Genomic DNA, 23031 nt, shown 5'->3' with positions numbered 1-23031 from the left:
TCACTCTGCAAGGGTTCCTGGGTGAGAGAAAGGAGAAGATGAAATAATTCTGCTTCTTAGTTGCAAATAAAATAAATCGAGGTCCAGGGAGTGGGAGTCATATTTTGGCTCAAAGAATAGAAACCAATAAATCTAGGTTGCTCGCCTTTTATCTGCTCAGTGTTCTGGCCTCACCAAGACAAAAGGCACGGAACATGCTACCCATGCCCCCAGCCCTCCACCGCAACTCCTTACTTGCCTAGAAATCCTGAGTCCCCCAGGGAAGTGGAGTGAGGGAGAGTTGATCTCAGGTAAACTTAGCCCTGACCTCTGACTCTGACATTGTTCATTTGACTTTCCACAGGGGCAGTGCCACTGTGGGGGGCATGGCCATCCTCCAGGTCACTGCGGGCCACCCCCTGGCCACGGCCCAGGGCCCGGTGGGCCACCTCCTGGCCATGGTCCAGGGCCCTGCGGGCCACCCCCTGGCCACGGCCCAGGGCCCGGTGGGCCACCTCTTGGCCATGGTCCAGGGCCCTGCGGGCCTCCCCCTGGCCATGGCCCAGGGCACCCCCACCCTGGTCCACATCACTGAGGAAGTAGAAGAAAACAGGACACAAGATGGCAAGCCTGAGAGAATTGCCCAGCTGACCTGGAATGAGGCCTAAACCACAATCTTCTCTTCCTAATAAACAGCCTCCTAGAGGCCACATTCTATTCTTTAAAGAGCCTGTCTTCCTTCATATCCAACCTGGCTGTCAGAGGACCCAGTTGTCTCCAAGATCCCTAGTTGTGAAGATGGGGCAACCATCCTGGCATTCTCAGAAGCTTAACGCCATAGTGCTCACTATAAATGGCTGTGTAAGGTCACCTCTCCTTTCCTTTTCACTCCTGTCCCCTCCCATCGAGGGACCTCAAGTGTGGCCTCATTACCTCTATGCCATCCTGTACATCCAGATCTGGTGGGCCTTCCAAGGTTGCAGCTTGCATGCCTCACTCTACAGACCAGAAGCCTCCCTCCAATCCAGATGGTTTCTCACCATTCCCTTAAAATACACTGAACTTTCCAGCCCCCTTACCTTTGTTTGCACAGGTAAGGAAGAATGCCCCCACCCCAGGTCAGGAATGCCTTCCCTCTTTCCTACCTCCACATTTCAAAGCCTAGCCTTTCTTCCAAGCCAGCTGAAGCCCCACCATCTCCAAGAAGCCTTCCCTAAGGCCTATTAGGAAGAAAGAGATCCTTCCTCTTTGCATACTGTCCCCTTCTCTGCAGCAAGCTGCAGAGAAGAGATGGTATCAACCACCTCATGGACCTGACCATATCTTGCCTATCGGCAGCAATTTATGGGCTGGCCCTTTATCTCTCCAACCAAACTATAAGCTATTCAGGGCAGATCCAACATTTCTACACCTCTAGATTCTTCCACCCCATTCCTTATGACCTATGTCTTACACAGATGGGCACTGGCACACATTTTAGGGATACCTATAGTCCAAGTGTTCCTGACTCTCTCCTCAGCCCCATGTCTTCAACCAAGGCCTCTCCCTGCACAAGTAACCCGGCCCTGAACAGCCTGCTTGCTGTAAAACCCTTTCTGCCTAGGCAAATCCCACATCCGGGATCCTCTCCACTCCCAGCCCCCCAGGCTTCTCACACTGCCAATATCTATTCCAGTTCTAGACCCCTTAGCCAGGTCTGTCCACAGTCCATCATACCCAAATGTGCTCTACTCACAGCTACTCCCTGGTCGGGGAGGTGGCACTGGAGTCAGTGGCTATTGGGCACCTCCCAGTGCCCTGGAGTCAGTGGCTACTGGGCACCTCCCAGGCTGAGGTGGGGGGGAGGGGCAGCGGTGACTATAAAAAAGGATCTGGGATTACTCAATATACCCTTATAACAAACCTGCATATGTACCCCCTGAATCAAAAATTAACCTTAGCTTACTGTGATTTGTTTGCTTTATAAACCTTTTACATCTTAAAAAAGAAAGAGAAGGAGCTGGGGATGATCTGAGCGCCTCTCTTCTTCCCCCACCTCCTTCACCAGACTGCGCACTTGAATAACGGAGTCAGGGCTCCACATCTAAGGGGTGCACACCCAGGTCCAAGTCGAAGTCCAGAACGATGGGAAGAAAGACCCAACCTGATGCCTCGCCCCACTGGGGAGGGGAGGAGGGCGCTGAGCGAGCCGGGAACCTCGCAGGCCTGAAGCTACCCGCCTCTCGACCCGGTGCGTCCAGCGTGGTGAAGTGCGGGCGTGGAGCTCGCCCTCTATCCGGCTGGAAGGGTCTGCGTTTCGATTTGTGAGGATCTCTGCATGTGTCGCGCTCCCTGGTTCCTTACGGGAAGGCCGAGGCCGCTAAGAAGGGTTGCACGGCCCGACTCCTAACAGCGGCTCTCAGGCCTGGCGGGAGCAGAGGGGCGCTCACACCCGCAGCCCCGCGATCTTAGAGACAGGGCGCTCCACTCCCGCCGCGGCGCCGCGCCCATTGGCTGGACTCCTCCTCGCCCCGCCCAGCGATCGGCCCGCTCAGAGCCGACGCATGCGCACGAGCACCCCCCCACCCGGCCGCCGCCGCCGCCGCCGCCACCGCCGCCGCCGCCGCCGCCGCGGCTTCAGCACCAGCTCCCGGACAGCGGTGCCGCCCACGGGCATGGACGGTGACAGCAGCAGCAGCAGCAGCGGCGGCAGCGGTCCGGCTCCCGGCCCGGGTCCGGAAGGGGAGCAACGGCCCGAGGGGGAGCCCTTGGCCCCAGACGGCGGCTCCCCGGACAGGTAGGGCGGACCGCTCCGCAGACCCGGATCACAGACCCTCCCAGACCTTCCCCGCCCCAGGTATCCCCAGTAGCCGCCATATGTTGCCCCATTCATTCCCCAGACCCTCCCGGAGCCCCTTCCCGGGGTCGCCAAGCTCCAGGCCCCTCTCGCCACGCCCTCATCCTGCCGGGTCAATTTCCTCGCTCCCTGACACCCCCTAGTGTCAGCCCCCATCGCCCTCCCCGCTTAGGGAACCTGCCCCACCCACGGCTCCTACCCCTCCTCTAAGGCCAGGACTCCCTGGCTCCTCCGGCCCCTCCTTCTAGGCCCTGCCCCTGCGTCTTCTCCGGAAGCCCCAAGCCCGCAGTAACCTCAGTCCGGGTTTCAGCGTGCCAGTGTGCATGAAGGTGTGCGTGAATCGTGGATGGGAGGCTCGCCAAGGCGGGTGTCCTGGGGAAGGCAGACATTCGGCAGGCACGTCAGGGACTGTCTTTGTCACCATCAGTCGCTTGCCTGCCCTGCATGGCCCCCAGCAGTGCACGTGTGGGTTCCAGTCCCTGCATGTGGCCAGCCACACTGGCTGGAGCCGCTAAGATGGGAAGGATTTGGTACTCAGGCCGCTGGCCTGTACCACCCCTGGAGAAGCTCCAGACTGGTGGGACAGGAGGGACACCTTCCTGCTGAGGGCCCAGATCTCAGTACCTCTCTTCTCCCTTCCTCCACCATATGTGTGAGGGAACAGCCCAGCTAGGTAGCAATATGGCGCAATTTCTGTGCCCTGCCTGGCTCTGCCGCCCCCAGAATCCCTCCTCTGACATGACACTGCCTCTTTCCTGCCTGGACTGAAATAAAAGGCATTCCTTGACAGCAATAGCAGAAGTGGACACATCGTCTCCAGACTACCCCAATTAAAATGTACATTCTGTACCCCAGAGGGAGAGAAAGCCCCACAAGTAGAGAGAAATGTTTTCTTCCCTTTACTGTTAACACATTAGCCTGGATAGATTTAGCCACTCTTCAGTCTTCAAGAAGCCTTCAAGAAGGTGAGACACAGGATGGGTGTATTCACCAGACCAGGGACCTGCCTGGGACTATGGCCTGATCAAAGAGACCAGGGATGGAGCAGTGACAGGACACAGCGAGGGCCTGGGGCCAGAAGCCTCCCTAGAAGGGGCAGGAGAGTCACTTGCTGTCTCAGATATCTTGCCAAGGATCGGCTGTGTCCAGTCTCATTTCCCCTGGGCATAGGATCCACTTGCTCTCTTCCAGAAACTCCCTGGGGCCTCTGGCCCCTCTCTGGACTTCTCCAGAGACCATGGACACTAATCGGGCATAGGGACTCGTTTATGTGATTCAAGAAACACAAAAATGCTCCTACTGAGCTGGGTAGCACTCTGGGGATAGATACACAGTGAATAACTCACACACACAACATGTGCATGTGCACACACACTGGCTAGAGAGGAATTTGAAATAGTTCACACTTTGTGTTTTTAAAATTACCTTTTTATTTTCCCAGTGATATGAGCTGCTCCCCCATCTGTCCTGGCCACTCTGTGGGATCACACTGATGTTCACATGGCTGTGTGTCTGTGGGCTTGGGGGCATAGTTAATGCAATATACATTTGCCCCTTATGAGGCTTCCCGGTTTGGTCTGTGTGTCTGGGAGGCTGTCAGCCAGGCCCTGATTGCTGGGATGCTGACCTCTTAAGTGAGGCCTGCATCCCCACTTTCCATCCCCCCGCCTGCCCTACTCACTTGGCGTACAGGCCTGCAGGCCCAGGCAGGCAACCCTGGAAGTTACTCATCCCAGTGAGGGCCATGGAACTGAGGGAGTGAGAATTAAAAACCCCTGTGTAGCCCTGGGGTGCTTAACTCCTATTTTACTGAGCCTCCTGAGAGCAGAGGGCAGCAGGAGGTGACAAGAGAAAGCTTTTATTCTGAGAAGAGTGGAGGTCGGTTTTTCTCATGGGAGGTTTGAAGAAAAGGCCTGGCTCTACAGCAGTCAGAATATGGAAGGTTTCAAATTCTGCCACATTGATAATGGTGGGCACAGTCAGGAAGGGTGAGATTGGGGGCAGCTGATCCTAGGTCCCTGAAGAGGAATAGTAGGAGTTAAAGGGAAGGAGCTGGGGCCAGGGAGACAACCAGCAGAAGCAAACCAGTGGTGGAGGCTAAGATCCCCCTTGAAGAGCCAGCTAAGGAAAAGGGTAGACTTGGGAGGTTTTAGCAAACTAGGTAACCAAGAGTGCACCCACTTTTCTCCAGTATCCTCTGGAATGCTGGCTTCCCCTAATGCAAAAGAAACCGACACTCCAAGTGGGGCTCTGGCTCCTAAGACAAGCCCAGTGATCAGTTATCTAAGGTCATGGGCAGCTGGAACAGGCCCCCCACTTCCACCCAGGCTGCCCCACTCTCCTGACCCCTAGAAGGCAAGCGCTGCTCTGAAGAGGGAGACCAAGGCTGATGGGTCATCTTCAGGCCTCTAGGAGCAAGGACAATGCTAAAGCACAGGACAGTGCTCAAGAAAAACCCGCAGAATTTAACATCTTAAAGAAGTCTATGTCCACACTTACACACACAACCTAGGCCATTTATCCACCTTCTCACTGGCCCACAGGGATTGGCCTACAGAGTCTTTTATCTGCCAGGACACTGGCTGCTTACATTATTAACTTTATGGAGTCATCTGAGGTCTTGCTTTAGAACAACTTTGGTCAAATTCCTATTTTCCTAAATGCTGAGTTTGTAAAAAATAAGTATCAGTGATTAAAATCATGAGATCAAATTTTATTGCAGCTTTTGGATAACAAAAAGGAAAGTATTTATATAGGTAGTGAGATTCTCAAGGTGTGAGAAGTTCTAAAATTGAGATATATTATCTGAGGTGCCAAAAGAGGACAAACTGTAAATACAAACACACTTCTAAAAGTATATGCTCCCTGCCACACTGACCGTGGGAAGGGGCAGGAAAGCAAACGTGTCTTCCACATGACAGACCCTGTGCCAGGAACCTCACATATGTTACATCAGTTAATTCCCACAGCAAACTCAAGAGGTGGGCATTATCTCCTATCTTCAACAGACAAGGATGCCAATGCTCCAAGAATTGTGTGTCTTTCCCAAGGCCCCAGAGCCAAACAGTTTTCGAGTCAGGAGCCCACCTCCACTGCTCCCCCATTTCACCCTCAGCATGAGGGTCATTCTCTCCTGGACTGCTGGGCCAGCCTGCCATCCTTCTGGGAAAGAAAGAAAGAGCATGTTTTTCCTTCCTAGTTCCTCTCCTCAGTCTGTGGGCTGAACTCAGCCTCTGTGGGCAATGCCCATCTGCCACTGAGGCTGGGACTGCAGCTCACAGCCCCTTCAGCAGTGCACCAGCCAGGACTGGAAGCCAGGGTTGGCTCCGCATAGATCTGGCTCTCCTTGGGAGCTACGCAAACTCTGGTGAGCAGGCTGGGTGAGCCAGGCAGAGGCAGGGGAGAAGAAGACAGGGCTCTGCAAGGCTGACCAGTCCAGAACCCCTCTGGGAACCCCCCATGGTCCTGGGCACTCTGTTCTGTAGCCATCTTTTCCTAATCTGGGTCTGCAATCCTGCCACTGGGGTTGAGACTCCACCTCTCCCTATACCCAAGGAGTGGGGCTGCACACATGCACAGAGTATTGCCCTTATGAGTAATTTTGGGAGAAGACTCTATTGCTAACTCTTTTCTGACAAGTTCCTTGGGGTGAGGGAGTGTCCCAACTCCCTCTCCCAACTGTGCACATCCTTACAAAGCAAATCTGCTCCATGCATGGCCCAAGACAGGGTAGGTGGAAGGACAGCAGTTGCTTCCACAAACTTTCCCCGACCACCCCACCCCCTGTCAAAGTTGGGCCCTCTCTGAGCTCCCTCAGCCCTCTGTGACTTCCCCACTCACAGCATTCAACATGTTGGTCTGTTAACACCACCCAACTACTGTGAGTGCCTAGAAGGCAAGGACCGGGTCTTCTTCCTAGCACCACTATTAGCAGCCAGCCTAGCACTCATTCAACAAACATTTCCAGGACGCCTTCTGTGTGCAAGGCACTACCAAGGCACTGGCGATATGGAGATGAACAAATGCAACAGGCCTCTGTTCTCCCAGCACTCACATTCCACATGAAAGACAGGCAATAAACATGACGACTCTATAATATAATATTCAAGTGCAACAAATGCTATGAAAAAAATATAAAGCAAGATAGGGAGATTGAGAGCTGGTGGGTGACTATTTTAGAGACAGTAGTCAGGAAAGGCTTCTCTGAAGAAGTACTAGTTGAAACAAGACCAGAATAAAAAAGAGGGCCATGCAATTACTGGGGGGATAGAGCAACCCAGGCAGAGAGAAGAGAAAGTTCCAAGGCTCTAAGATGGGAATAGGAGTGCAGCACGTGCTCAATAATCTGTCTGGAAAGAGAAAGAGCAGACGACTGCAGCAGAAAGAGCACAGGACTGCAAGTCGGAAGAACTGGGTTCGAGCACCAGCTCTTCATCTGTCACTGAACCTGTTTTCAAATCTATCAGTTGAAGAAAATACCTCCTCTTTGAGGTTTTTGTAAGGAGTGAGTAAGATCGGCCGGGCTCGGTGGCTCACGCCTGTAACTCCCAGGACTTTGGGAGGCCGAGGCAGGTGGATCACGAGGTGAGGAGATAGAGACCATCCTGGCTAACACGGTGAAACTCTGTCTCTACTGAAAATACAAAAAAAAAAAAAAAAAAAAAAAATAGCCAGTCGTAGTGGCGGGCACCTGTAATCCCAGCTACTCAGGAGGCTGAGGCAGGAGAATGGCTTGAATCCGGGAGGCGGAGCTTGCAGTGAGCTGAGATAGCGCCACTGCACTCCAGCCTGGGCGACAGAGCGAGACAAAAAAAAAAAAAAAAAAAAATCATATATGTGAAAGCACATTCAGTGTCTAGCACAGGGCCTAGCATGTAGCAGCCTGCCAATTGTTTTTTGAGAGTGTGGAAAATGAGTGAATGAGAGAATGGTCTCCATGAGGTAGGCTGAGGGCGCAGACTTCGAGCCCCTGGCCTCCTCACCTCTCACTTCTCCCCCAGCACTACTAATAAATCAACCCTGAGTCCCTGTCCCCTTGTCTTGTCTTACTGAACTGAATAATGCTGGGGCATGGGGTGGCCCACCACCATCCCCCACCCCAATCTTCCCTGTCTCCTCTCTTCCTAGCACCCAGACCAAGGCTGTGGCCCCTGAGGCAAGCCCAGAGAGAAGCTGCTCCCTCCACAGCTGCCCCCTGGAGGACCCTTCCAGCTCTTCAGGGCCCCCACCAACAACTTCCACCCTCCAGCCTGTGGGTCCATCCAGCCCCTTGGCCCCTGCCCACTTCACCTATCCCCGGGCACTGCAGGAATACCAAGGGGGCAGTTCCCTGCCAGGACTTGGGGATCGGGCAGCTCTCTGCTCCCATGGCTCCAGCCTCAGCCCTTCTCCAGCCCCCTCACAGCGCGATGGGACCTGGAAGCCACCCGCTGTGCAGCACCATGTGGTCAGCGTCAGGTAAGGAGGGGTCCAGCAGCCTGCCAGCTGCCACTGGAAAATGCGGTGGGGCTTAAGAGTGGGGCAGACCGCCGGGGCTCTAGACTCCTTTCTTAGGAGGCAACTGGATGCAACAGGAAGTAAGGGTTGGAACTTGGGAGTGGCAAAGCGCTAAAAGGGTTAATACCATCGGTTATCCCTCACTTACCCACTACCACCCCACCTCCACCCCCAACACACTCCCTGCAAGAGGACTCTGACAAGCAAGCATCTTTTCTTCTCTTCCACAGGCAGGAACGAGCCTTCCAGATGCCAAAGAGGTAGGCCTGGGCCTTCCCTGGATCTCTAAGGGTGACCAGGCTGGTGCCCAGTTTAGCCCTGTTCCACGTGCTCTCTGCTCTATCTGGCACCCCTTCTGGGTGGAGCCTGAGCTCAGCACCCGTTGCTACCACACCCAACTCATGTGGACTCCTCCCTCTTTCCCAGCTATTCCCAGCTGATTGCTGAGTGGCCAGTGGCCGTGCTGATGCTGTGTCTGGCTGTCATCTTCCTCTGCACCCTGGCTGGACTGTTGGGGGCCCGGCTGCCTGACTTCTCCAAGCCTCTGCTGGTGAGGAACCAAGGGGTGGGACGGGGTCCCCAGGGGCAGAAAGTTGGAGGTAGGGTAGCCATGGTAGGCTCTTGACCTCCAGAGAGAGTTGGGGAGATGGTATAAAGTTCAGACGCACATCCACAATTCAGGCAGGCGGGCTGGCCTTCCCTGCTCTGAGGAGTCAAAGGGGCAGAGCTGAGAAGCACCCAAATGGAGAACTCCTACCCTGCCCACCTGTTCTTCTCCATCCTCCTCCCTGCAGGGCTTTGAGCCACGGGACACAGACATTGGGAGCAAGTTAGTGGTCTGGAGAGCACTACAAGCCCTCACAGGCCCCAGGAAGCTGCTTTTCCTTTCCCCAGACCTTGAGCTGAACAGGTAACGGGCTCTCATCTTTTCACTGTGGGTGGGAGAGGGAAGAATGAGATCTCCAGGAAGGGGACATTGGGTGACCCACCTCAAGGCAGGTCAGAGGGGCTTGCCAGGGCTCCCTGGGGAGTGATCTCCGGCCTCCTCTGAGTCTTCCAACCCTAATGGTGCCTGGCATAGATATTCTCTCCACTTCAGCTCGAGCTCCCACAACACTCTGAGGCTTGCACCCAGAGGCAGTGCCCAGGAGAGCGTCGTCCGGCCTCGGAGAATGGTGGAGCCCCTGGAGGACAGAAGGCAAGAGAACTTCTTCTGTGGCCCCCCTGGTAAGCTGCAGCCTGGCCAGTTCCTGGTTTTAATAGTGGTCCCCACCCCACCTAGTAGGACAGGCAGGCCCAGAACAAATCTGGGCAGACAGAAAGGGAAGGTGGCCAGCTGGCCACAGTCAAGCCAAAGAAGCCGGGTTACAGCTGGGATAAGGGAGTTCTTGGATGCTCCAGCCAGACAGGGTGAAGCTGGGTTGGGGTGAGGCACAGGGACAGGATCAGGCAGTCCATGCACAGGCTTGAGATGCCTGAGAATCTGAACCTCATGTGGCCCTGGGTAAGCTTCTTCCCTTTGGAGGACCCAGGACCTGGGGCCAAAGGACTGAGCTCTGGGTTGGGGGGGTATGTTGCAGAGAAGAGCTATGCAAAGCTGGTGTTCATGTCCACCTCCTCGGGCAGCCTATGGAACCTGCATGCCATCCATTCCATGTGTCGCATGGAACAGGACCAGGTGAGCCAGTGGAGGAGGTGCCAGGGGTTTGGGGGGAACTAAGGACATGAGGGAACTGATCCCAAGGAAATACAGCTGAGCCAAGACTGCCAGGGGGTGGACTGGGGAAGAGCATTCCCTGCTTAGAAAATTATTCCAACCCTGCTGAGAGTCTCCAGGTTGGGGTGGGAAAAGAAGAGTTGGCTGTTTTTAGAAGAGCCAAGATGGAAGTGCTGGAAGCGAGCCCATGCAGGGACTGCGGGTTTCCAAAAGGTCCTGAAAGGGCCCTCCAGAGTGGGTGAGGAGGCCCTGGCCCAGAGAGCTGAGACTGTGGGCTTCAAGGCCTCAGCCCCCATCAACCTGAGCAGTGCCAATCCATTTATGCTAACTGGAGAATCATACACAATAACATCTGAAGAAAGGTTTGCTGCTAAAAACGGTGTGAAAACCACACAGTAGCCCAGCCCCCAACTTCACACGAGGATATCCTAAGTACCAAAAGACTGGTTAGGAACATGTGTTATAGAGTCAGATGCCTGAATTCAAGGCTAGCTCTAAGGCTGTCTTGCTGTGTGACTTCAGGCATGTTTCTTAACGTCTCGGTCCCTCAGGCTTCATAAGCGTTAAATGGGGATGATAAACGTACTTTCCTCACAGGGATGTTGTGACAGTTAAATGAGATAGCATTTGAAAAAAATACAGCACAATGGCTGGCAATAGTAATCTCTCAATAAGTGTTACTGTGTTGTCACCATGATGTCAGGCCCAAGGTTACACAGCCAGTTAGTGGCAGAGCAAGGGCCTCTGACTCCCAGGCCAGTGCTCTCTGTACTACATCAGCTGTTGTGATGTCAACAACAGGAAAGGAGAAAAAAGGAGGCATGAGATTTGAAAAAGAAACAGCCCTGGCCCTAAGAGGGTTTAAGCAGTGCAGTGGACAGACGGGAGCTGGGGTTTGGCAGTGACCCTGAACCTGGAATGTTTTGGCCTACACTTTTCCCATTGCTTGCTTCAGCTCCTTGGACCTTGGCCCTGTTCTATCTGTGGCTGCTACCTCCACTTTTACTCCTAGCTCAGGCCACGCGGAGTTGGGTTGTGTGACCTACAGGGGCCCTTAGAGCAGGGCCTCTCAGGCTGAAGGCTGGGGCAGCATCCCTGAGGCTCCTCTTCGATGAAGTCAAGATGTAGCTGCTGGCACCTGGGCCAGGAGCCAAAGGCAGCTGGGAGACAAGCCGGTCTCACCAGGCTGTCAAGATCCCTCTCTGCGCCTGCCCTGTAGTGTGAAAGGAGGTGAGAGAGCCTTGTATAGGACTGGGAAAACCTGGGCCCTTGGGCTGCCCCTGACCTCTCTCCTCCTGCGTGTGCCCTACAGATTCGCTCCCATACCAGCTTCGGGGCTCTGTGCCAGCGGACAGCAGCCAACCAGTGCTGCCCCAGCTGGTCCCTAGGCAACTATCTGGCTGTGCTCTCCAACCGCTCCTCCTGCCTGGACACTACCCAAGCTGACGCAGCCCGCACACTGGCCCTGCTTCGGACCTGTGCCCTCTACTACCACAGTGGTGCCCTGGTGCCCTCTTGTCTGGGACCCGGGCAAAACAAGTCCCCACGCTGTGCCCAGGTTCCCACCAAGTGCTCCCAGAGTAGTGCCATCTACCAACTCCTGCACTTTCTGCTTGACAGGGACTTTCTGAGTCCCCAGACCACTGACTACCAGGTGCCCTCCCTCAAGTACAGCCTGCTCTTCCTGCCCACCCCAAAGGGTGCTCCCCTGATGGACATCTACCTGGACCGGCTGGCCACCCCCTGGGGGCTCGCTGACAACTACACCTCTGTCACTGGCATGGACCTGGGCCTCAAGCAGGAGCTGCTGAGGCACTTCCTGGTCCAGGACACGGTGTACCCCTTGCTGGCTCTGGTTGCCATCTTCTTCGGCATCGCCCTGTACCTGCGCTCACTCTTCCTCACGCTCATGGTGCTGCTGGGGGTGCTGGGCTCACTGCTGGTGGCCTTCTTCCTTTACCAGGTGGCCTTCCGCATGGCCTACTTCCCCTTCGTCAATCTGGCAGCCCTCCTCCTGCTGAGCAGCGTCTGCGCCAACCACACGCTCATCTTCTTCGACCTGTGGCGCCTCAGCAAGAGCCAGCTGCCGTCGGGGGGGCTGGCGCAGCGCGTGGGCCGCACCATGCACCACTTCGGCTACCTGCTGCTGGTCTCCGGCCTCACCACGAGCGCGGCCTTCTACGCCAGCTACCTGAGCCGCCTGCCGGCCGTTCGCTGCCTCGCCCTCTTCATGGGCACGGCTGTGCTGGTGCACCTGGCGGTCACGCTGGTCTGGCTGCCCGCCTCCGCCGTGCTCCACGAGCGCTACCTGGCGCGCGGCTGTGCGCGCCGGGCGCGGGGCCGGTGGGAGGGCAGCGCGCCCCGGCGGCTGCTGCTGGCGCTGCACCGGCGGCTCCGCGGCCTGCGGAGGGCGGCGGCCGGCACCTCGCGTCTGCTCTTCCAGCGCCTGCTGCCCTGCGGCGTCATCAAGTTCCGCTACATCTGGATCTGCTGGTTCGCAGCACTGGCGGCAGGGGGCGCCTACATCGCCGGAGTCAGCCCCCGCCTGCGGCTGCCCACGCTGCCGCCGCCCGGCGGCCAGGTCTTCCGGCCCAGCCACCCCTTCGAGCGCTTCGACGCGGAGTATCGCCAGCTGTTCCTGTTCGAGCAGCTGCCGCAGGGCGAGGGCGGCCACATGCCCGTGGTTTTGGTGTGGGGCGTCCTGCCTGTGGACACTGGCGACCCTCTGGACCCTCGTAGCAACAGCAGCCTGGTGAGGGACCCTGCCTTCTCGGCCAGCGGCCCTGAGGCCCAGCGCTGGCTGCTGGCACTCTGCCACCGGGCCCGGAATCAGAGCTTCTTCGACACCCTGCAGGAAGGCTGGCCCACGCTGTGTTTCATGGAGACCCTCCAGCGCTGGATGGAGAGCCCCGGCTGCGCCCGCCTGGGGCCTGACCTCTGCTGCGGCCACTCAGACTTCCCCTGGGCCCCCCAGTTTTTCCTGCACTGCCTGAAAATGATGGCTCTGGAGCAAGGCCCCGATGGCACCCAGGACCTGGGACTCCGCTTTGATGCCCATGGCAGCCTGGCCGCCCTGGTCCTGCAATTCCAGACCAACTTCCGGAATAGTCCGGACTACAACCAGACCCAACTCTTCTACAATGAGGTCAGCCACTGGCTGGCAGCAGAGCTGGGCATGGCACCTCCAGGCCTCCGCCGTGGTTGGTTCACTAGCCGTCTAGAGCTGTATAGCCTGCAGCACAGCCTGAGCACTGAGCCTGCTGTGGTGCTGGGCCTGGCTTTGGCGCTGGCCTTTGCCACACTGCTCCTGGGCACCTGGAATGTTCCCCTCAGCCTATTCTCCGTGGCAGCTGTGGCAGGCACGGTGCTCCTCACTGTAGGACTCCTGGTTCTCCTCGAGTGGCAGCTCAACACTGCCGAGGCCCTGTTTCTCTCTGCCTCAGTGGGCCTCTCAGTGGACTTCACTGTCAACTACTGCATCTCCTATCACCTGTGCCCACACCCTGACCGCCTGAGCCGTGTGGCCTTCTCTCTGCGCCAGACCAGCTGCGCCACAGCCATGGGGGCTGCAGCCCTGTTTGCAGCAGGCGTGCTCATGCTGCCCGCCACAGTGCTGCTCTATCGCAAGCTGGGCATCATCCTTATGATGGTCAAATGCGTCAGTTGTGGCTTTGCCAGCTTCTTCTTCCAATCTCTCTGCTGTTTCTTCGGGCCAGAGAAGAACTGTGGGCAGATCCTCTGGCCCTGTGCCCACCTGCCATGGGATGCTGGTACTGGGGACCCTGGTGGGGAGAAGGCAGGCCGCCCACGACCAGGGTCAGTGGGAGGGATGCCCGGGTCCTGCTCAGAGCAGTATGAGCTACAGCCCCTGGCACGGCGTCGGAGCCCCAGCTTTGACACCAGCACAGCCACCAGCAAGCTGTCCCACCGGCCCTCAGTACTCTCTGAAGATCTGCAGCTCCATGATGGTCCCTGCTGTTCCCGGCCCCCACCAGCCCCTGCCTCCCCAAGGGAGCTGCTGCTGGACCACCAGGCAGTCTTCAGCCAGTGCCCTGCCCTGCAGACCTCCTCCCCCTATAAGCAGGCTGGCCCCAGCCCCAAAACCCGGGCCAGGCAGGACTCCCAAGGGGAGGAGGCTGAGCCCCTGCCAGCCTCACCGGAAGCCCCAGCCCACTCCCCTAAGGCCAAGGCTGCAGATCCTACTGATGGCTTCTGTTCCTCAGCCAGCACCCTGGAGGGGCTCAGCGTCTCTGATGAGACCTGCCTAAGCACCTCTGAGCCCAGTGCCCGTGTACCAGATTCCGTGGGTGTGTCCCCAGATGACCTGGATGACACTGGGCAGCCAGTCCTTGAGCGAGGCCAGCTCAATGGGAAGCGGGACACCCTGTGGCTGGCGCTGAGGGAGACAGTGTATGACCCATCATTGCCCGCTTCCCATCAGAGCAGCTTGTCCTGGAAGGGCCGAGGGGGGCCAGGGGATGGCAGCCCTGTGATGCTGCCCAATAGCCAGCCAGACCTGCCAGATGTTTGGCTGCGCAGGCCCAGCACCCACACGTCAGGCTATAGCAGCTGAGGGGGACCCGGAGAGGGCGGACAGGGCGCGGAACCCTGTCAGGGATGACAAGGCAAGGGCAGCAATAGGCTGGAGCCTGAAGGTATTTCTCCAGATCCACAGGGAGAGGTCTCACTCTCCAGCTGTGGATGTTAAACCCTGCCAGATGTCCCAGCCTTGATCTGTCTGCTCCTACTCCTCACATCTGGAGGATTCCAGCAGGAGGGGTTTTGGAGGGGACCTGCTTGTGACCTGCCGTGGGCTTGTCTGCCCCCACAGCACCATCTAAGACCCCTCCTCTAGAAGTGGGGAAGGCCAGATGTGTAGCTTCGGGTATCAGAGGAGGCTGACCTGGCCCCCATCCCAAGTTACAAGAACTTCAGTGAGACTCCTTACTGACCAGAGGAGCCCGCAGGAATCTCCGCAGCCTCCTGGGTCTCACCCCTTTCATGGGCTCTTCATCAGGACACTTCCCTCTCTTTTGGGAGCTTCTCTGGGCAGGATTGGGCTGGGACCTCTCTCCCCAACTGCCCTGCTCTCCTCATACTCATCGGTTTGACCAGAAATTCTCCAAATCCAGCCATAGATGGCTTCTGGGTGTGCAGCAGAAGAAGGATGGTCAGCCTCGGAGCATCTGTCAATTACGGGACAGTCCCTCTTTGGAAGCAGGCTCCTGTGCTCTCCTGTGTTAATAAACAGTAATAAGCCTTTCCATCTCTGCACATTTTAGTCTCCTTGGAATCTATCTCACTACTTCACTACAGGGTAGCCTGATGTTGGTCAGGTTCTTTTGCCCCCAATTTATAGGTAAAGACATTGAGACTAAGTAAGATGAACTGACCTCAGGGTCACTTAGCCACTAAATGGCAGAGCGGTTTCATTCCACCACTACAACCTCCAGTTTCCCCTTGGCTACCTGCCTTGGGGACATTGGCATATGGCTGTCTTGATCTTTCACCTCTAGCACCCTCCTCCAATCCGCTTTCTCTGGTGTCTCTGACTGAATCCAGCCACCCTCTTTGGGCCTCCACTTCCTGAGAGAGCTGTATTCCAAAAAAAACCAGGAGTTCCTCTCCATCTCCCCTGTGCCTCCCTCTGGAATCTGACTGAGATGTCTGCTGGCCCTGGGGCGTCCTGGCTGACCTGATTCCCAGGCTTCAGGACCGCGCCTCTTCCACACCCACAGTGTATAAGAGGCCCCGCCAGAAGAGGTACTGAGGGGCAGAAGAGGTGAAGCCAAATCCAATCAAGGCAGGAACTCAGACCTGCCCTTTGGGAAGTGTGTGAGTCTGAAGCTGCTTCCCAGGTCAGGGTCCCCAGCTTTTTAAGGACAAGTCTCTCTGTGGAGCGTTAAGCAGACCAAAGGCTGGTTCCTCCTTCCCAAAGCAGAGTCTGGTGGGGAAGTTTTATCCCACGTGAGAGCTCATGACACCAGGTGGCATCAACATGTTTATTGAACACCTACTTTGCATATGGTATTACAAGGGGACAGAAGTGTGGAAGAAAAATTGAACACCACCCTCAAAGAGCTCACCTTCTAGCTGGGGAGACAGCTTATATACACACGCAGGGATCGGATGGCTCACCGACGGCACCATATGCCTGCCATCATCATTATTGTTGGAGCTCAAGTACCCAGGACTGGGTAACAAGAAAGGCTTTCTGGAGGAGGAAAAACTTGAGCTGGACTTCAGAAGACCAAGCATCTCAGACTGGAAGGGGCCTTGGCAATCATTTATTCCAGCAATTTTCAAATTTTGTAGCCTCAGGACTCTTTCTTCAAAGAAGCTCTGTGTGGAAAAACAATATATAAAACAGGTAAAAAGCAGCTACTCTGGTGGGCGCTGGGTGTTGGGGGTGGAGTCAGCTCAGCCTCTCTTTCCACTGCAGCCTCTCCGGGTACCTGGGAAACCCCTCAGGCTCCTGGCAGCTTCACAGAATGTAATATGAAAGCTACTGATCCAGGCTATTTTACAGAGGAGTATCAGAAAAGGGAAGGGATCGTTCCAGGGCCAAATAGTCTGTGGCAGAGCTGGAGGCAAATCAGATGATGTTTTTGTTTTATTTAGTTTTTTTATTATTGAGACCTACTTCCTACTCCAAGCAGCCCATGAGAAGTGGAGCAGAAACCGAAAAGAGACACGGGAGTTGTGGAAGAGACAGAAGACAGTAGGCAGGTACGGCAGGATACCTTGGCTCCTTTGCAAGATAAGTAAATCAAGATGAGTAACTCCTGACACCAGGAAGGGGAAGCTGGAACCTAATTTGAACCTGTCCCCGGGGGGTCTGCTGAGACCTCTCTCTTCGTGTCCAGGTAGCATTCGGCCTCTCTGACCTAGAGCTGCTCATCAGCCCTGGTTTCTCTGATAATGGTGTCCCTCTGTTATCATGCAGCCAGGTTGAGAAAGCCCTGGTATCCTCAGGGACAATGAGCCACAGGGAGGTCAAGGGAACTCTTCCTCCCAAGCATGAGCAGAAGACACTTTGCCTGAACACAATCACTGAAATGTTAGAATGCAGAGGGGTGGATGGGTGGGCATGAGGGATTTGGGCACACCCGAGGGCCCTACTTGGGGATTTCCAGGTCACGTTCTTGCAGGCTGTGGCCACACAACACTTCAGGAAGGTGAATGAGCCATAGCAGCTGATGCATTGATTAGATTTGTTTTTTATGTTGCCAGGCCCAGAAGAACCCAGCAGTAATCTAAAACATTACCTTATACCTAGAATGGCCCAAACCAACAGCAGGCAGTCCACGTCAGTGGGAAATCCAGCCTGCCTCTCTAGCCCTGACTTTGGAATGTGGAACTTAAAGCACTTTCAATTTCCTTTGAGTTGCAGCAGATCCTTCACTTTATTATCATTAGGGGCACTTACAATGAGTGTATGGCCCTGGAGACGTGGCTTACAAGCACGCTGTGAGGCATACGAAAATGAGTCAAAGCACTCATGCTTGCCCTGCAAAATTCAAGAAATGATTTCTCCCCACTCAGACACTCTAATAGAACTACATTAACATTTGGAACTTGAGGTCATTTCCCCTATTTGTGCCGCTGATCCTTGAACTCACATCCTGAGTATGAGTATGTATCCTGTATGCTATTAAAATATAACTTGAGGCTGGACATGATGGCTCATGCCTGTAATCCCAGCACTTTGGGAGGCTGAGGCAGGCGGATCACTGGAGGTTAGGAGTTTGAGACCAGCCTGGCCAACATGGTGCAACCCCGCCTCTACTAAAAATACAAAAATTAGTTGGGCGTGGTGGGGGATGCCTGTAGTCCTAGCTACCCAGGAGGCTGAGGCAGGAAAATCATTTGAACCCGGGATGCAGAGGTTGAAGTGAGCCGAGATCACGCCACTGCACTCCAGCCTGGACGACAGAGCAAGACACTGTCTCAAAAAAAAAAAAAAAAAAAAATAGGCCGGGTGCGGTGGCTCACGCCTGTAATCCCAGCACTTTGGCAGGCCGAGGCAGGCAGATCACGAGGTCAAGAGATCGAGACCATCCTGGCTAACATGGTGAAACCCCGTCTCTACTAAAAATACAAAAATTAGCCAGGCGTGGTGGCGGGCACCTGTAGTCCCAGCTACTCGGGAGGCTGAGGCAGGAGAATGGTGTGAACCCGGGAGGCGGAGCTTGCAGTGAGCCGAGATTGTGCCACTGCACTCCAGCCTGGGCAACAGAGTGAGACTCCATCTCAAAAAAAAAAAAAATATATATATATATATATATATATATATAAACTTGATATGGTCTGTTACCATGGGAAAACCATCCTTCCATGGCTGTGGTGATTTGGGGACTTTTAGAGTGACAGTGTTAGACAGATTGATTTTATTGGCTGAATCTTAGATTTTACAGATATATAGCATATCCCATACCATGATATGCGGGCAATATTCCAGCTTGAGACAATATTTTTTTTTTGAGATGGAGTCTCGCTCTGTCGTCCAGGCTGGAGTGCAGTGGCACAATCTCGGCTCACTGCAAGCTCCGCCTCCCAGGTTAATGCCATTCTCCTGCCTCAGCCTCCTGAGTAGCTGGGACTACAGGCGCCCGCCACCACACCCAGATAATGTTTTGTATTTTTAGTAGAGACGGGGTTTCACCGTGTTAGCCAGGATGGTCTCAATCTCCTGACCTCATGATCCACCTGCCTCGGCCTGCCAGAGTGCTGGGATTACAGGCGTGAGCCACTGCACCTGGCCAAGACAATTTTTAAAAAGACATTTCTCAAGAGAGTTACAAGCCAAAACTTCCCTAGCCCCCTCCAACTCATTCTGTCCTTCTCCCAATGCATGTCAGGACAGGGAAGAAGGCTTTAAATCAGATTTTAAGAAAGAGGATACATTGGTTTACAACCTTTGCCTATCGTCCAGAGAGTTTCTGATCTTTTCTTTTCTTTTTTTTTTTTTTTTGAGACGGAGTCTTGCTCTGCCGCCCAGACTGGAGTGCGGTGGCACGATCTTGGCTCACTGCAAGCTCTGCCTCCCAGGTTCACACCATTCTCCTGCCCCAGCCTCCCGAGTAGTTGGGATAACAGGCGCCTGCCACCACGCCTGGCTAATTTTTTGTATTTTTAGTAAAGATGGAGTTTCATTGTGTTAGCCAGGATGGTCTCGATCTCCTGACCTTGTGATCCGCCTGCCTCGGCCTCCCAAAGTGCTGGGATTACAGGTGTGAGCCACTACACCCGGCCCTGATCTTTTCTTTGATGGTGGCATTATCTCGTTTTTTGATAATACACATGGGTAATGGCAAGCTCTTGGGACCCCTATGCCAAGCATCAAGATCCCATTTACCTGGTGATAGGAAAGACAGACATTCCTCACCCTTTCTACCCTCACCCTTGTTCACAGGGATGACTGTAACTAAGGTCTGCCGGTATTTCTGCTTAGAAGAAGAAATCGTAGCTCAATTCACCAGGAATATGAGAAACAAAAGAAAGCCACTATGTGCTATGTAAATGTCTGGCCATCCAAAGCCACCCTATGCAGAGGAACGCTGGAAGGGCCTTCATAAATTTCTCATAATTATTATCAGGCCTCTTTGTGATTATTCACATTTCTCTCAATATAGGGGAAAGATCAGCATCTTACCAAATCCACAACCATCAAACAAACAAGAGCTTTAATATTGCTAAAGAAAATCACCCAGCTGAGCAGATTGATGTAGATTCGAATTCATGACCACCTATCTTAACTGGACCCTCAGCTCTGCCTAGCTAGTATTCATTCTAGCTACTAGTTTTGATTATTTATATTGACTCTTTTATATTTTCTCCACCTTCCTCAAATATCTCCCCTTCCCCCACCCCTCAGTGGACCAAAAAAAAATAAATAAATAAATACATTCTTCATGAAGAAAACTGAAGCCTTCAAATAGAAATTTCCTCACCTTCAAGGCACCAAAGCCCCAACCTACCTACCCTCCGCTCCTGCCTGCTCCTCTCCCATCCCTTCTACTACAACAAAGGAAGCAGTAATGGCTCCATCAATGGCTTCTCACACTTGGTGTCAGAGGCCTTCACACGAGGGTTTGCACTCACCTACAAGGACATGAAGACTTTCTAGAAGGTAGGTGGACACAGATAGTTTTAAAGTAATCCATTTCCAGAGCTGCCTTCTCCATATGTTCCCCTCCTCATATTGGTGGGCCTAAGAAGAAGCCACAGGCCTGACAGCTGTCCTTCCCAACTTCCACTTTCCCAGTTGCCTTCCCTCCCTCATTCTGAATCCTACTCTGGCACCTTGCTCTGCACTGTAAAAAACCAATAAAAGGGCTACTTGAGAATGCTCTGCTTGAGGAAGTCCTCGAAAGAGCAAAGCCTGGAGAGCTTCTTTGAGAAGGTTCACAGGGGCAGCCCTGTGGCTCAGTTCTGTGCCTTCTTCATTTAAGAATTCAAATTCGGCCGGGCGTGGCGGCTTACGCCTGAAATCCCAGCACTTTGGGAGGCCGAGGCGGGCGGATCACGAGGTCAGGAGATCGAGACCATCCTGGCCAACACGGTGAAACCCCGTCTCTACTAAAAATACAAAAAATTAGCCGGGCGAGGTGGTGGGCGCCTATAGTCCCAGCTGTGCGGGAGGCTGAGGCAGGAGAATGGCGTGAAACCCAGGGGGCGGAGCCTGCAGTGAGCCTAGATCGCGCCACAGCACTCCAGCCTGGGCGACAGTGAGACTCCATCTTAAAAAAAAAAAAAAAAAAGAATTTAAATTCATTGAAATGTTATATTGTAAAATATATAAATATATATTTAAAAAGAAAAAATAATAAAAAATTTTTAAAATAATTCAACTTCAGGTGAGACACAGTGGCTCATGCCTGTAATCCCAGTGTTTTGAAAGGCTGAAGTGGGAGGATGGCTTGAGGCCAGGAGTTTGAGACCAGCTTGGGCAACATAGCAAGATCCCATATCTACAAAAAATAATTTTAAAAATTAGCTGGGCACGGGCTGGGCGCGGTGGCTCATGCCTGTAATCCCAGCACTCTGGGAGGCCAAGGCAGGTGGATCATCTGAGGTCAGGAGTTCAAGACCAGCCTGGCCAACAAGGCGAAACCCTGTCTCTACTAAAAATACAAAAATTAGCCCGGCGTGGTGGCGCACGCCTGTAATCCCAGCTACTCAGGAGGCTGAGGAAGAACAATCGCTTGAACCCAGGAGGCAGAGGTTGCAGTAAGCCAAGATCGTGCCATTGCACTCCAGCCTGGGTGACAGAGCGAGACTCCATCTCAAAAAAAGTAATAATAAATAAATAATAAATAAAAATAAAAATTAGCTGAGCATGGTGATATGCACCTGTAGACCCAGCTACTCCAGAGGCTGAGGCAAGAGGATCACTTGAACTCTGGAGTTCGAGGTTACAGTGAGCCATAATCACATTATGGCACTCCAGCCTGGCAACAGAGCGAGACCTTAACTCTAAAAAAAAGAAATAAAGAAGAATTCAAACTGAAAGTGAGATGGTTGACACAGGATAGATATTAACCACATTGATGTGAATGGAAAAATCAGACTTTTTCTGTTAGAAGGTCAGAATTGGCTCACAGGTTTGACAGGATAATCTTTGCAAGTAGGATGTACGGTGTACATTTTCCCTAAAATTGAATAACTTTAATCTGCATCTCCACAGTTTGAACAAAAACAGACTGAAGGCTGGGCGCTGTGGCTCACGCCTGTAATCCCAACACTTTGGGAGGCCTAGGCGGGCGGATCATGAGGTCAGGAGATCGAGACCATCCTGGCTAACACGGTGAAACCCCGTCTCTACTAAAAATACAAAAAATTACCCGGGCGTGGTGGCAGGCACCTGTAGTCCCAGCTACTCAGGAGGCTGAGGCAGGAGAATGGCGTGAACCCGGGAGGCAGAGCTTGCAGTGAGCTGAGATTGCACCACTGCACTCCAGCCTGAGCAACAGAGTCTCAAAAAAAAAAACAGACAAAGTACAATTACAACTTCCCTTTCCAGCCAAAATGGAGGAGCAGGGGCCAAGTTTACTATCCTGCCTGAAACAACCAACCAAACAGAAAACACATGAAATAATGAGTTTCAGGACACTGGAGGCCGGGCGCGGTGGCTCACGCCTGTAATCCCAGCACTTTGGGAGGCCGAGGCGGGCGGATCACGAGATCAGGAGATCGAGACCATCCTGGCTAACACAGTGAAACCCCGTCTCTACTAAAAATACAAAAAAAAAAAATTAGCCGGGCGAGATGGCGGGCGCCTGTAGTCCCAGCTACTCGGGAGGCTGAGGCAGGAGAATGGCGTGAACCCCGGGGGGCGGAGCCTGCAGTGAGCCGAGATCGCACCACTGCACTCCAGCCTGGGCGACAGCGAGACTCTGTCTCAAAAAAAAAAAAAAAAAGACACTGGACATGAGGTAACAAAAGACAGTGATCCCTCAGAGGCAAGAAACAAACAAGGTGAACCTCTCGGTTGCCCAGCTTACTGCTTCAGAGGATGTATTTCACGGAGGGAGAACCCAGGCAAAGCAAGTAACTCTGAGGTGAGGGGATAGCTGGGAGTGCGGAGCAGCCAAGCTGGCTAGAGTGCTCAGGACAGGATACTGGAGAGGAGAAAGGTGGATACATAGAGAATTCTGGGGGTCTGCAAAGGGCCCCCCTTGAGTGTTCCACAGGGCATGATTCATCATATAAGTGTAAGGAAACCACTTGAGACAAAGGAAAGAACTACCCAAAACAGTGGGCCGGAACAGTAGCCAGAAGTCACACAGAGCCGGGACAGTGCCTGTCCCCATCAGCCAGATCGGAAAACCTCATAATTTATGGAGCATTGGTCAGAGTTCTCAGAAGGGCCTTGCCTCGAGGTGGGGATTCATTAGCCCTAGTTTAAACATTGCTGGATCCTACCTAACAAATCTCAAGAGCAAGACCTGAATTCAAGAATCAAGCTGTTTCTAAGTAACTGAACTGTATCCCAGAATAA

General features: G+C 53.9%; 1 protein-coding gene across 5 annotated transcripts; it reads left to right on the top strand.

The window, feature by feature from the left end:
* The first annotated feature begins 2553 nt into the window (after nt 1-2553).
* Nucleotides 2554-22028, top strand: DISP2 (dispatched RND transporter family member 2). Of its 5 annotated transcripts, XR_004251872.2 has the most exons (10): nt 2554-2755; nt 7943-8272; nt 8542-8571; nt 8738-8861; nt 9106-9221; nt 9411-9538; nt 9892-9989; nt 11341-16398; nt 16685-16757; nt 21718-22028. XR_004251872.2 is itself a non-coding variant. In XM_032175955.2 (8 exons), the coding sequence occupies exons 1-8, from the start codon at nt 2634-2636 to the stop codon at nt 14599-14601; spliced, it is 4209 nt and encodes a 1402-aa protein (XP_032031846.1). In that variant the 5' UTR covers nt 2554-2633; the 3' UTR covers nt 14602-18261. The 5 variants fall into 5 exon arrangements, 1 of the variants encoding a protein (XP_032031846.1); XR_009209749.1 differs by having other exon boundaries at nt 11341-16757; XR_004251871.2 differs by lacking the exon at nt 21718-22028 and having other exon boundaries at nt 16688-18261.
* Nucleotides 22029-23031: the final 1003 nt, after the last annotated feature.

The sequence above is a fragment of the Hylobates moloch genome, unplaced genomic scaffold (genome assembly GCF_009828535.3).
Source record: "Hylobates moloch isolate HMO894 unplaced genomic scaffold, HMol_V3 SCAFFOLD_14, whole genome shotgun sequence".
Lineage (NCBI taxonomy): Eukaryota > Metazoa > Chordata > Mammalia > Primates > Hylobatidae > Hylobates > Hylobates moloch.
The sequence above is the reverse complement of the archived record's forward strand: the minus strand, read 5'-3'. Positions and strand labels throughout refer to the sequence as shown.